The 13,175-nt window shown below is 47.6% G+C and overlaps 1 protein-coding gene across 4 annotated transcripts in view; it reads right to left on the bottom strand.

Annotated features, from left to right (window-relative positions):
- Window positions 1-13,175, bottom strand: part of LOC115128389 (collagen alpha-2(XI) chain-like) — a 46,059-nt gene that overhangs the window by 3,218 nt on the left and 29,666 nt on the right. For 3 of the 4 annotated variants that reach the window (XM_029658203.2, XM_029658204.2, XM_029658205.2), the window contains 35 exons: window positions 13,001-13,108; window positions 12,819-12,872; window positions 12,665-12,718; window positions 12,459-12,503; window positions 12,177-12,230; window positions 11,910-11,954; window positions 11,742-11,795; window positions 11,572-11,625; window positions 11,295-11,348; window positions 10,973-11,170; window positions 10,795-10,848; window positions 10,570-10,677; window positions 10,346-10,453; window positions 10,163-10,216; window positions 9,972-10,025; window positions 9,737-9,844; window positions 9,572-9,625; window positions 9,375-9,428; window positions 9,086-9,139; window positions 8,928-8,981; window positions 8,712-8,819; window positions 8,556-8,609; window positions 8,293-8,346; window positions 7,725-7,778; window positions 7,512-7,565; window positions 7,163-7,270; window positions 6,836-6,889; window positions 6,495-6,656; window positions 4,524-4,577; window positions 4,233-4,268; window positions 2,883-2,936; window positions 1,182-1,467; window positions 791-903; window positions 614-682; window positions 108-344 (listed from right to left, as the gene is read on the bottom strand). In XM_029658203.2, coding sequence (XP_029514063.1) covers window positions 108-344; window positions 614-682; window positions 791-903; window positions 1,182-1,467; window positions 2,883-2,936; window positions 4,233-4,268; window positions 4,524-4,577; window positions 6,495-6,656; window positions 6,836-6,889; window positions 7,163-7,270; window positions 7,512-7,565; window positions 7,725-7,778; window positions 8,293-8,346; window positions 8,556-8,609; window positions 8,712-8,819; window positions 8,928-8,981; window positions 9,086-9,139; window positions 9,375-9,428; window positions 9,572-9,625; window positions 9,737-9,844; window positions 9,972-10,025; window positions 10,163-10,216; window positions 10,346-10,453; window positions 10,570-10,677; window positions 10,795-10,848; window positions 10,973-11,170; window positions 11,295-11,348; window positions 11,572-11,625; window positions 11,742-11,795; window positions 11,910-11,954; window positions 12,177-12,230; window positions 12,459-12,503; window positions 12,665-12,718; window positions 12,819-12,872; window positions 13,001-13,108 — 2,919 coding nt within the window. The remainder of the gene's footprint in view (window positions 1-107; window positions 345-613; window positions 683-790; window positions 904-1,181; window positions 1,468-2,882; window positions 2,937-4,232; window positions 4,269-4,523; window positions 4,578-6,494; window positions 6,657-6,835; window positions 6,890-7,162; window positions 7,271-7,511; window positions 7,566-7,724; window positions 7,779-8,292; window positions 8,347-8,555; window positions 8,610-8,711; window positions 8,820-8,927; window positions 8,982-9,085; window positions 9,140-9,374; window positions 9,429-9,571; window positions 9,626-9,736; window positions 9,845-9,971; window positions 10,026-10,162; window positions 10,217-10,345; window positions 10,454-10,569; window positions 10,678-10,794; window positions 10,849-10,972; window positions 11,171-11,294; window positions 11,349-11,571; window positions 11,626-11,741; window positions 11,796-11,909; window positions 11,955-12,176; window positions 12,231-12,458; window positions 12,504-12,664; window positions 12,719-12,818; window positions 12,873-13,000; window positions 13,109-13,175) is intronic. The other variant, XM_065017741.1, reaches the window with a different exon arrangement.

The following is a 13,175-nucleotide window of genomic DNA, read 5'->3' on the forward strand; positions in this document are numbered from 1 at the left end:
TAAAAGCTAGAGAGATTACTTTTGGTTCCCATGACTCCCTGAAAAACACTGCCAATTGTTACTGAGTGGACCACGCTGTTTAAATAAACCAATTCAATAAGACTCACAGAGCAGCCGTCGACCAGGGCCTTGATGTATGGGCTGGTCTCGTAGCTGAGGTCCTCATCGTTGGCGCCCTGGAAGTGCAGCGCCCTCTTGTGGCCGTTATTAGCAGTGCGGTCGGCCCAGGCCACGGAGCGGTGGCAGTGATAGGTGAAATTCTGGCGGGCCTGGACACTCAGCAACCGCAGGAAGCCCAACTGGACCACGCCGATCGGCTCGCCACTCGAGTCCACGTACGAAAGCTGGGGGGAAGATATCCCATGAGATATAAACTCTGACGAAGCTGGTAGAAGTGAACTCTATTATAAGCAGAGAGTTGGATATGTCCACCTGACATTATAATAAACACTTTCCTTATCGACGGAGCGTTATGATAATGCATTGATCATTTTTCTGATTGACCTTTATCTTCACGCATTTGTTGATAACCAGGTCAAACATTGCACACATATGGACCATAATGAATGTCCCCCTGGGATTCTGCATGGTGGTGTGATAAACCCATACTAACCTTGCTGCCAGTTGCAAACTCACTGTACCAGGAGCCCGGTTTCTCCGTGGTCCAAGAGTTGAGCTTTACCTAGGAGAGAAATAGAGACAATGAGATGTGTAGATGTTTAAACACAGCTCCTTCAGGGTAGAGTTAGTGTGTACATTATTGACTGATGAGCTCAGTCTCTCTTCTCACCGTGTCCACGCTCTTGCTGGGGTACAGACACGTCTCCCCACCAGCGGTGAAGTTGCAGAACACCTTGAGAGAGTCGCGAGAGCAACCCTGGTTGGGGTCGATCCAGTACTCTCCTACAGGGGGGCGCAGAGAGATAAGGCACGATTTAAACACCAAGAAATTGAAATGCTTTTTTTTTTTAGGGGGTGATGAGCTTTAATATTGCAGATAGATTTTAAAACAATTGTGTATATTAGCTTAGTAGAAACCCAGCCCGGGCCCGTAGACTTTAGTTAAAAGTAAACCTCATAAATGTCTTTGTAAGAGTTCCTCTGTCTCTAAAAGAAATCCCCGTATAAAGTCAGAATTTACACATTTTTTGTGAATAGTTTTACGCCTGAAAGCGTCATACCGTCCTTGAGCTCTGGCTGGCTGAGTTTGAGGTCCTGGCAGGTGCGTGCGGGGCTGTCCTTGGTGCCCAGAGGGAAGCGCATGGTCTCAATCTCCTGTCGCAGCGAGTTCAGTGAGCCGAAGATCTCCTCCATACCCTCACTGCCTGTCAGGAACTCTGTGCCGGTGGCGTCGGCTGCAGCCGACTCTGCGTCTGTCTCAGACAGCATCCGGCTGGCGTCGATGGAGCGCTTGGACTTCTTGGAGATTTGGATGGGCATCGGCTGGATGACTTCGCCTGGAGGACCCTGATTGGAGGAGGATCACAGAGAAAGATTATTATTGGTTGATAATGATTAATGAGATTTATAGGTTTATGAAACAATGAACTTATTTATGTTTGAACTGAAAACTTTGAATACACGTACAGTGCATTCAGAAAGTATTCAGATCCCTTGACTTTTTACACATTTTGTTGCGTTACAGCCTTGTTCTAAAATGGCTTAAATCATTCCCCCCCCATCAATCTACACACAATTACCCACATTGACAAATTAGAAACAGGTTTGTAGAAATGTTTGTAAATGTATAAAAAATAAAAATAAAAACAGAAATACCTTATTTGCATAAGTATTCAGGCCCTTTGCTATGAGACTCAACATTGAGCTCAGGTGCATGTCAGGGCATATACCAAGCCATGAGGTCGAAAGAATTGTCCGTCGAGCTCCGAGACAGGATTGTGTCGAGGCACAGATCTGGGGAAGGGTACCAAAACATTTCTGCAGCATTGAAGCTCCCCAAGAACACAGTGGCCTCCATCATTCTTAATTGGAAGAGGTTTTGAACCACCAAGACTCTTCCCAGAACTGGCAGCCCGGCCAAACTGAGCAATCGGGGGAGAAGGGCCTTCGTCAGGGAGGTGACCAAGAACCCGATGGTCAATCTGACAGAGCTCCAGAGTTCCTCTGTAGAGATGGGAGAACCTTCCAGAAGGACAACCATCTCTGCAGCACTCAACCAATCAGGCCTTTATGGTAGAATGGCCAGACGGAAGTCACTCCTCAGTAAAAGGCACACGACAACCTGTTTTGAGTTTGCCAAAAGGCACTTAAAGGACTCTCAGACCATGAGAAACAAGATTCTCTGGTCGGATGAAACCAAGATTGAACTCTTTGGCCTGAATGCCAAGCGTCATGTCTGGAGGAAACCTGGCACCATCCCCACAGCGAACCATGGTGGTGGCAGCATCATACTGTGGGGATGTTTTTCAGTGGCAGGGACTGGAAGACCAGGGGATCTGCGGAGAAGAATGGGTGAAACTCCCCAAATACAGGTGTGCCAAGCTTGTAGCATCATACCCAAGAAGACTCGAGGCTGTAATCGCTGCCAAAGGTGCTTCAACAAAATACTGAGTAAAGGGTCTGAATACTTATGTAAATGTGATATATTTTATTTTATTTTGTCATGATGGTGTATTGTGTGTAAATTGATGAGGGGAAAAAAAACAATTGAATACATTTTAGAAGAATGCTGTAACGTAACAAAATGTGGAAAAAGTCAAGAGGTCTGAATACTTTCCGAATGCAGATAGATGTTATGCTCTAAAATGATGTAAGCAACTGCACATAGATCTAGACTGGACAAAACTGAAAAATGGGTGTAAAATCCAAGTATTTAATTGGTTTCATGGAATAAACCAATTACGCAAAAGATGGGTACTCACTGGAGACCCGGGGGGTCCTGAGACACCCTTCTCTCCCTTGGGACCAGCTCCTCCCTGGAACACAGAGACAGGAGGCATTAGAGATTAAACAATACACTGCACACGGAACTCAATACGCTGCACACATGACTCAATACACTGCACACAGGACTCAATACACTGCACACAGGACTCAATACACTGCACACGGGACTCAATACACTGCACACGGGACTCAATACACTGCACACGGGACTCAATACACTGCACACGGGACTCAATACACTGCACATGGGGACTCAATACACTGCACACGGGACTCAATACACTGCACACGGGGACTCAATACACTGCACATGGGGACTCAATACACTGCACATGGGGACTCAATACACTGCACACGGGACTCAATACACTGCACACGGGACTCAATGCACTGCACATGGGGACTCAATACACTGCACACAGGACTCAATACACTGCACACGGGACTCAATACACTGCACATGGGGACTCAATACACTGCACACGGGACTCAATACACTGCACACGGGACTCAATACACTGCACACGGGACTCAATACACTGCACACGGGACTCAATACACTGCACACGGGACTCAACACACTGCACACGGGACTCAATACACTGCACATGGGGACTCAATACACTGCACACGGGACTCAATACACTGCACACGGGACTCAATACACTGCACACGGGACTCAATACACTGCACATGGGGACTCAATACACTGCACACGGGACTCAATACACTGCACACGGGGACTCAATACACTGCACATGGGGACTCAATACACTGCACATGGGGACTCAATACACTGCACACGGGACTCAATACACCGCACACGGAACTCAATACACCGCACACGGAACTCAATACACTGCACACGGGACTCAATACACTGCACACGGAACTCAATACACCGCACACGGGACTCAATACGCCGCACACGGGACTCAATACGCCGTACACGGAACTCAATACGCCGCACACGGAACTCAATACACCACACACGGGACTCAATACACTGCACATGGGACTCAATACACTGCACACGGGGACTCAATACACTGCACACGGGGACTCAATACACTGCACACGGGGACTCAATACACTGCACACGGGACTCAATACACTGCACACGGGACTCAATACACTGCACACGGGACTCAATACACTGCACACGGGGACTCAATACGCGGCACATGGGACTCAATACACTGCACATGGAACTCAATACACTGCACATGGAACTCAATACACTGCACATGGGGACTCAATACGCATTATAATATTGAAGCAGATAGTACACTACAAAGAGTGTTTGAGGAAGGGGTTCTACTCACTGTAGCACCCTTAGCTCCCTTCACACCTTCGGGACCCTGTGGAAGAGGAACAGGAAATGAATGATTATCATTCAATAGAAGATAAGTATTACCATTGTTATAAAACCATTGAAAAAAGGAGAATATAACTACCAGTGACATAACAGAGTTATGTAAAGTGTAAAAGGCATGGATACATAAATGCTGACATCTTTCTATGTTACAGGTTCTGTTTTGAGAATACCACAGTGTTGATAGAGGATGTTACATGATATACTGATGAAAGAACCAGGATGTAGAACCTGTACTCACGGGCATACCAGCAGGGCCACCAGGACCGATGGGCCCAGTGCCTCCAGAAACACCCTAAAAACACAGTCAACACACAACAAATTCTTCAACTGTTGTTGAAGGGTGACATAGAATACAAATCAAATCCAATTTTGTTTGTCAATTGAGCCGAACCTTACTGTGAAATTCTTACTTACAAGCCCTTAACCAACAATGCAGATCAAGAAATATAGCTAAGAAAATATTGACTAAATAAACTAAAAGTAAAATAAAACAAGTAACATAATATAATTACATAACAATAAGGAGACTATATGCAGGGGGTACCGGTACCGAGTCAATGTGTGGCGGTACTGGTTAGTCGAGGTAATTTGTACATGTAGGTAGGGGTAAAGGGACTATGTTATAGATAATAACAGCGAGTAGCAGCAGGGGGGGGGGGGGGGGGGTCAATGTAAATAGACCGTTTGATTCATTGTTCAGAAGTCTTATGGCTTGGGGGTAGAAGCTGTTAAGGAGCATTTTGGACCTAGACTTGGCGCTCTGGTACCGCTTGCCATATTGACCCATGTCAAATATTTTCAGTCTCCTGAGGGGGAATAGGCTTTGTCATGCCCTCTTCACGACTGTCTTGGTGTGTTTGGACCATGATAGTTTGTTGATGATGTGGACACCAAGGAACTTTAAACATTTGACCCGCTCCACTACAGCCCTGTCAATGTTAATGGGGGCCTGTTCGGCCCTCCTGTTCCTGTAGTCCCAGATCATCTCCTTTGTCTTGCTCACATTGAGGGAGAGGTTGTTGTCCTGGCAGTCTCTGACCTCCTCCCTATAGGCTGTCTCATCATTGTCGGTGATCAGGCCTACCACTGTTGTATCATCAGCAAACTTAATGGCGGTGGAGTCTTGCCTGGCCACGCAGTCGTGGGTGAACAGGGAGTACAGGAGGGGACTGAGCACGCACTCCTGAGGGGCCCCCGTGTTGAGAATCAGCGTGGCAGATGTGTTGTTGCCTACCTTTACCACATTTTTATTTATTTATTTTACTTAACCGTTATTTAACTAGGCAAGTCAGTTAAGAACAAATTCTTATTTACAATGACAGCCTACCCCGGCCAAACTCTAATCCGGACGACGCTGGCCCAATTGTGTGCCGCCCCACTTGTGGGTGGCCCGTCAGGAAGTCCAGGATCCAGTTACACAGGGAGGTGTTTAGTCCCAGGGTCCTTACCTTAGTGATGAGCTTTGTGGGTACTATGGTGTTGAACGTTGAGCTGTAGTCAATGAGCAGCATTCTCACATAGGTGTTCCTTTTATCCAGGTGGGAAAGGGCAGTGTGGAGTGCGATTGAGATTGCGTCATCTGTGGATCTGTTGAGGCGGTATGCGAATTGGAGGGAGTCTAGGGTTTCCGGGATGATGGTGTTGATGTGAGCCATAACCAGCCTTTCAAAGCACTTCATGGCTACGGATGTGAGTGCTACGGGGCGGTAGTCATTTAGGCAGGTCACCTTCGCATTCTTGGGCGCAGGGACTATGTTGGTCTGCTTGAAACGTGGGTATTACAGACTCGGTCAGGGAGAGGGTGAAAATGTCAGTGAAGCGACTTGACAGTTGGTCCGTGCGTGCTCTGAGTACAAGCCCTGGTAATCCGTATGGCCCCGCGGCCTTGTGAATGTTGATCTGTTTAAAGGTCTTGCTCACATCGGCTATGGAAAGCGTGATCAGACATGTTCAATAGGGATGTGACATACTGACAGAATAACATTATTTCCAGTGTGTGTGTGCGTATCCTTAGAGAAAATATACGGTATCTTTACATTTGAGTCATTTAGCAGACACTCTTAGAGTGACATAGAGGAGCAATTAGGGTTAAGTGCCTTGCTCAAGGCCACATCGACAGATTTTGGACCTAGTCGGCTCGGGATTCGAACCAGCGACCTTTCTTTCAAAGCTCTATAATGTCAGCTAAGGAGAGACAGGTGTCACTCACAGTCTCTCCCTTGGATCCGTGTGTCCCCTGTGGCCCTGGCAGTCCCCTGTCTCCCTTCTCTCCCTGCTCTCCGGTGGGCCCAATGAGACCAATCAGACCCGAGTGTCCCTTCTCTCCCTTGTCACCGCCCTCGCCGCGCAGTCCTGGCAAACCTGGCGGTCCCTTGAAGAGAGAGAGAGAGAGAGAGAGAGAGTGAGATGGTACTGCAGCTTTACAGAGCAAGGATGTGAGTATATTCACTTGAAGCATCAATATAGCCCTGTATGCCAATAGATCAACACAGTGTGGACGATACAATCTATTATAGATATATTAATGTACATATCAGTGTCTTATCTCACCAGCGGTCCGGGAGGTCCCTTCTGGCCGGAAAGGCCCGGAGAACCCTGCTCGCCCTTGAAGAGATCATCAGAAGCAAGTTAGTGACAAACACATCAAACAGCTCCGTTACACTGGGGTTAAGCTCATGGTAGTAGCGAGGAGCCTAAATTAGGCCCTATAGAGCAGTCTGGCAGACAGACTGGCAGACAGACTGGTAGACAGACTGGCAGACAGACTGGCAGACAGACAAACAGAGACAGACAGACAGACAGACTCTAGAGCAGTAGACTGAACCACAGACTGAATAGCCCAGTCTGTCCATGGAAGAGTGGGCTCATCTCCCTCACCACTGATCCAGGGAGTCCTCTCAGACCCTCAGTTCCTGGTTTTCCTGGTTGACCCTGAGGTCCGACAGGGCCTGTCTTTCCTGGAGGTCCGTTGGCACCTGGATCTCCCTGGAAAAAAAGAGAGAGAAAAAACCCATCAGACATGAATAAACTCCAATATTCCAAATCCCCAATGTGTGTTGTGAGCGGAGCAAATTAATATATTTGGAAAATTATTGACAGCAGAGAGAGCTATGTACATTTGGTTTCAGGTCTGTCTGGCATGGCCTGTGACTCAGTAGGATAGATAACGATCCACAGGGTTAACTGCCAGTGCCAACACACTGAACGATGACCTTTGAACTCGTACCTTAGTTCCCTTCTCTCCCTGTCGTCCCTCTGGTCCTCTCGTTCCAGCAAGACCCTGGGAAAGAAGCGATGTGTAATATTATCAACGTCATGACGTTTCTATGATTGGTTATAGGCCACCTGTAGCATCTATCAAACATAATACATTGAAAACCAACAGATATGACTGTGGGTGATAGTTGCGGTGTGGTCTGGTGCGGGTGAACGACCTTACCCTCTTTCCTGGTCCTCCAGGAGGCCCGTTCTCACCAGTGGGTCCAGGAGATCCCTGCAGCAGAGAGCATGATTAGAACACTTCAGTGACCTGCAAGGGGTCAATATTAACTATAAAGAACTGAACCTAAATATACACACGGGTAGCTGTTTTTTTTGAAGTTGCATAATAATCTACATTCTCGACGGGCCTTAAGGGCGATCTGCCAGGGAGGACATGAACTTTAACCTCGCAGTCCCATCTTATGTTTCAACAGGTGCTTCAAGATGGAAAATGCACTTATCTCTGGCTTGAACTGAGGTGGTTTAGATTTGTGGATTTGCATGCATATGACCACAATGTCCCCTAAACTCTGAGGATGTGCTCGACATTACAAGCACTACTCTTGAATTGCTGCAGGGAGCCATTTCGCACAGGAGCGATCGTTGAACAGACAATGTATGACCCAGTAACATCAAATTCATCAAAGCACTTGGTGAAGGAGAGTCCTGGAGAAGAGCCCATGTCGTAACTATAGCAACAGCGAAGGAAGGAAATGAAATAGACGCTGGAGTACGAGGCCACCTACAGCTTGTCCTTGTTCACCGTCCTCTCCTCTCTCTCCCTTTGCTCCGTCCTGACCCTAAAGAAGACAGAGTTATCAGAGATGTGGCCATTGCTACAATGGCATTAAAAGTAGATACTTCCTGGGGTTTGTTGATAGAACAAGACACTCATTCATAGATACACCAGCGGTATGAAACGCTACGAACACACAAATTGGAATATCTGTCTCACCACAACAAAACAGATCAAATGAAACGTGCGTGACGAGCGTTTTTAGATACTCACTCTGGGGCCGAGTTCACCAGGGGGCCCGGGGTCGCCTGGGAAACCAACAGGGCCCTAGGAGAGAGACACAATGGCATAACGTGAGACACCGAAACATCTAGTGTGGTCAGTACAAGTTGTATTACTAGATTTATCTGTTGAGTATATTTGACGTACAGGGTTTCCCTTGGGTCCGTCGTCTCCAGGGCCTCCTCTTCCACCAGCAGGGCCAGAAGTACCAGGTTGTCCCGCCTCTCCCTTGTCTCCGTGTTCTCCACGTGGGCCCTGCCATTGGACAACAACACTGTCACTCGCCGTGCAATGCATCCATGTATAGAAACAAAATATGTGCGTACGGGACAATACAGTAGAACCAAAAGATCTGTGTCCCACCTTCTTTCCTGGCTCTCCTCCGATTCCAGGTGGTCCGGCTTCGCCAGGCTCTCCCTGTCAACACAACGTTTTCAGTTCTCAGAACGCGTACACACAAACGCATACTCTGACGATTACAACGGAGCATTTCAATCAAGTTCATGTGAATTTACGTTTACCTTATCTCCCAGGTTTCCAGGGTTACCCACACCACCAGGAGGACCTTGAGGACCCTGAATTAAAGAATAAAAAATAAACATAATTGCATCAATAATGTCAAAACAACAAGAGTCATACCCATAGTAACATATATGACTTCAAATCAACAGGGAGACGAGGTCTTCATGTGGGATGACTTCATAATATCACCAGTAGCATAAAAACTCCATTACAATGAAATCATTCAATATGATTATTCTACGGCGAGGAGAAACTTCTGGAAGGTTTTGAGAGAAGATCGGTACTCACGTCAGCGCCGCTTGAACCAGCAGGGCCACGGGGTCCTGGGGGGCCAGGTGGACCCTAAAGAGACGGATAGGATGAGATGAGCAATATCCTAGTGTGATTCATGCTAGCAATACCTCTTCCTGAACTATTACGATTGGCTTAATAATGATGAGATCCAATCATCTGTTGGGTTGCTCCAATTTGTCGTCGACACTCACCATTGGTCCGACATCTCCCGTCTCTCCCTTCTCTCCTGATGGGCCTGGCAATCCCTACAAGATACATTCACGGTTAGAGATGCCATTGACCTATTGAGTCACAATCACAAGACTATCGTAATGTGGTTAAAATCAGGTTGTCACAACAGAAATCCGTCATCATACCTGCAGTCCAATGGGACCTGGAGCCCCTGGGAATCCTCTTGATCCTTCATCTCCCTTGGCCCCAAATGGCCCCTGCTGACCTCTGGCTCCTAGTTCTCCATCAGCTCCCTGAACAATGGAGACAGAGAGAGGGGAATATTGAAGGCAACACCTCCGAGGGGCACCATGCTATGAATTCCTATGTGTCCGATGCAATATTGATAACACACTGTCTGTTGATGGAGTTTCTACTTACAGCAGTGCCGGGCTGACCGAGTGGACCCATTGGCCCTGGTGGACCGGGAGGACCCTGTTGACACACAACGTCTCATTGTGAGCAAATGGTGTCACTGTACTTTAGCAGAGACAATCATACGTACAGTATCTTGTTCAGACACAATAGAGATAAGGAACAGACAGTAAAAGAATGGCGGTAATGTCTCTCACATGCTCTCCTTTGCCGCCCTTCGCTCCCTTCTGGCCGTGCTCTCCAACCTCACCCTGTAATCCCAAAAAATCCACCACAAAAGCTTTTGTTACGAGAGGTTTGAAATGAGCATTGTGATATCATCTCACGTGGTAAACCCAGTAATTAGAATATGTGATGGAGATATCATGGTGGTTACTGGCCTTGTCTCCGTCCTCTCCTGGAACTCCGATGGATCCGGCAGCACCTGGCAGACCCACTGGGCCCTGGACACCGTCACGACCAGCCGGGCCGATCGGACCTTTCTCCCCCTGAGAGGGAAGGTGGTGAGGGAGAGAACATATAAGACATAGAGAATAGAGAAGAACAATGACTCGGTCTGACATCACAGCTCTGTATATTGGATATGTTTTGTAAAAGTACTCACGGGCACGCCCTTCTCTCCTGATGGTCCTGGAGGCCCCTGGGGGCCAGGTCTTCCTGGGGGTCCGATGGGGCCTCCACTGCCTCCCTGCCCTCTCTCGCCTGGGGATCCCTGCACAGGTATGATTACAGACGTGATTAAAGCCAAGGTGATGTGGACGTCAACAAGTACTGTACATGACATTATTTCACAATGAGTCATTTCAGATGTAATTATTGTCAGACGTACAGCTGTTCCGGGAGGTCCTGCTGGGCCTTCGCTTCCTTTCAGTCCGCCGCCTCCCTAAAAAGCAGACAGGAACATGTTAAAACACTAAATGTGCAATCTATATACAATATGACATCTCACCCTGGGACATAGAGAATAGGCTATCAGACACAGAAAGTGTATTGGTCAGACTGCTAACCGGGGTGCCAGGCATTCCTCTCTCTCCGGGGAAGCCTCTCAGTCCTGAGGGTCCATCTTTGCCGGGGCCGCCTTGGGGACCAGGGTCTCCCTTAGTTCCCTCCTTGCCAGAGGGTCCGGAGAGTCCTTGCTCGCCTGGTGGTCCTGGAGGCCCGGGGTGACCGCGCTCGCCCAGGGGGCCAGTCTCTCCTGAGGGACCCTGGGACAATGAAGAGGAGTAATGAAGATGGAAAGTGAATGGTGTAGGTGAATCCATACATTGGATCAAATCCATACATTGGACACTGGACAATGTTAATAAAGAAATGTTGCATTAATCTTACTTGAGGTCCAACAACACCTGGAGGCCCGGGTGGCCCAGTCTTTCCTTGGAATCCCTGTGGAAGAGAAAACAAAATTAATTGGGCCTTGAATAGAGCCTTGCGTAACCCCTAATGCAATCAGCATCGGTAAACGTGTTTATCGTGTGAGGAAGTAACGGTAGATCAACTTTTTTATTTAAAAGAACACAACGTAGCAAAAGACATGGCACTGTTTATGAGATCCATATATTCCTGATAGCTTGTACCCCACATGTTCCAGACAAGGAAACAGACTTACAACTTCTCCTCTCTGTCCAGGGTGTCCGGGCAGTCCATCCTTCCCTGGTGGTCCCTGGGTAGGAAATAGAAAAGGGTTAAGGGAAAGAAGGTACTTACAGTTTCAAACTCTACTAATAAAAATACATCTGAAATTAATCTAGCTATACAGAGTGGATATAATAGCCTTACGGGAGGTCCCTTTGGCCCCGGGAAACCGTTTGCTCCTTGAGGTCCGGGCAGTCCCTGAAAGATACAATGGGAGGAGGACAGGTATAAGTGTCACAACAACAGGTATGCTATAGTGGCACGACAAAGTGTCTACCAGTAAACAAATAAATGATAGCTCAGACAACCTACCCTCTCTCCTGGTGGACCAGATGGGCCGTCACTTCCTGATGTACCCTAGTAAAAAGAAAGCGATAGAAGCTCAGAATTATTACCATCGATGCAGCTAACCAATATTACAGTCTTATTATGACATGGTGGCCTGTAGGTGAACTGACAGTGCTGTTGAGCATTAACCTCCATAAATCTCCTTTGTCACAATTGTCTGTGATGGATGTATTGTTGATTTTGTATTATAGATATTGTACTATCGATATTGTATTAAAGATATTGTCTTACTTTGGCTCCTGGTTTGCCAGTAGATCCTCTCGGTCCTCTCTGACCTCTGGGGCCCTATTGGAGAGAGTTGAAGAATCAATTAGGAATAATATGGGCATTTGGTTGAGTGGTTCTGATCCACTTCTAGTTGGTTCATCTCCGTAAACTAACCAAACTGTTGTTGCACCAGGGCTCCAATACGAGCCCTGGTGAAATCAGTGGTGGATGAGCTATAAAGAGAGACTTTGATCATCAACAGTGTTATAGATAAGTGGAATTGAGTGGAGTAGAGTAGAACTGTACCGTTGGTCCTCTTTGTCCTCTGGGTCCCAGCTTTCCAATCAGACCCTGAAGAAACACAGACTCCGTGAGACAGACACACAGGCAACATCAGCGTCAACTCCGGCACAGTTGGCGTTATACACGGATTACGTCACGCGCAGTACATGGCGTGACAATTTGACTTGACAGCGGAACAGAGTTTTAATTCCCGTCGTTAGCAACCTTACCCGTGTTCCTTTCTCGCCGTTGGTCCCAGGGAATCCTGGGAAACCGAGGGAGCCCTGAAAACACATGAAGCATTGGTTAACCCAGCTTCCATATGGTCAGTCCCTTTAATAAGCTAACGTGTAATTGTTAGAAGGAAACCAGGGTTGACGTTACCTTAGGTCCAAGTCTTCCAGGATAGCCAGGAAGTCCAGGGACACCAAGTTTACCCTGCAATCAGATACAGTCATCAATGACCCTATGACGAACCAATCAAAATGACAAAAACTAGCCAACCAGGTAGATGTGTTATGAGATAAACCAACGTCTGTTCTAGGGAATATGAACCCTCCTCTCACCTTCTCCCCGACCAGGCCGATGGGTCCAAGCTCGCCAGGGGGGCCAACGCGGCCCTTTGGCCCCTCAGGACCGTCCTCTCCCCTGGGGCCGGGCACTCCACCCTCTCCCTGTCAGCAGGAACACACATGGAAACAATCAACACTGGTACAGAAAACACATGCGCAACAATTAAGG

This window comes from Oncorhynchus nerka, linkage group LG4, assembly GCF_034236695.1.
Source record: "Oncorhynchus nerka isolate Pitt River linkage group LG4, Oner_Uvic_2.0, whole genome shotgun sequence".
NCBI lineage: Eukaryota > Metazoa > Chordata > Actinopteri > Salmoniformes > Salmonidae > Oncorhynchus > Oncorhynchus nerka.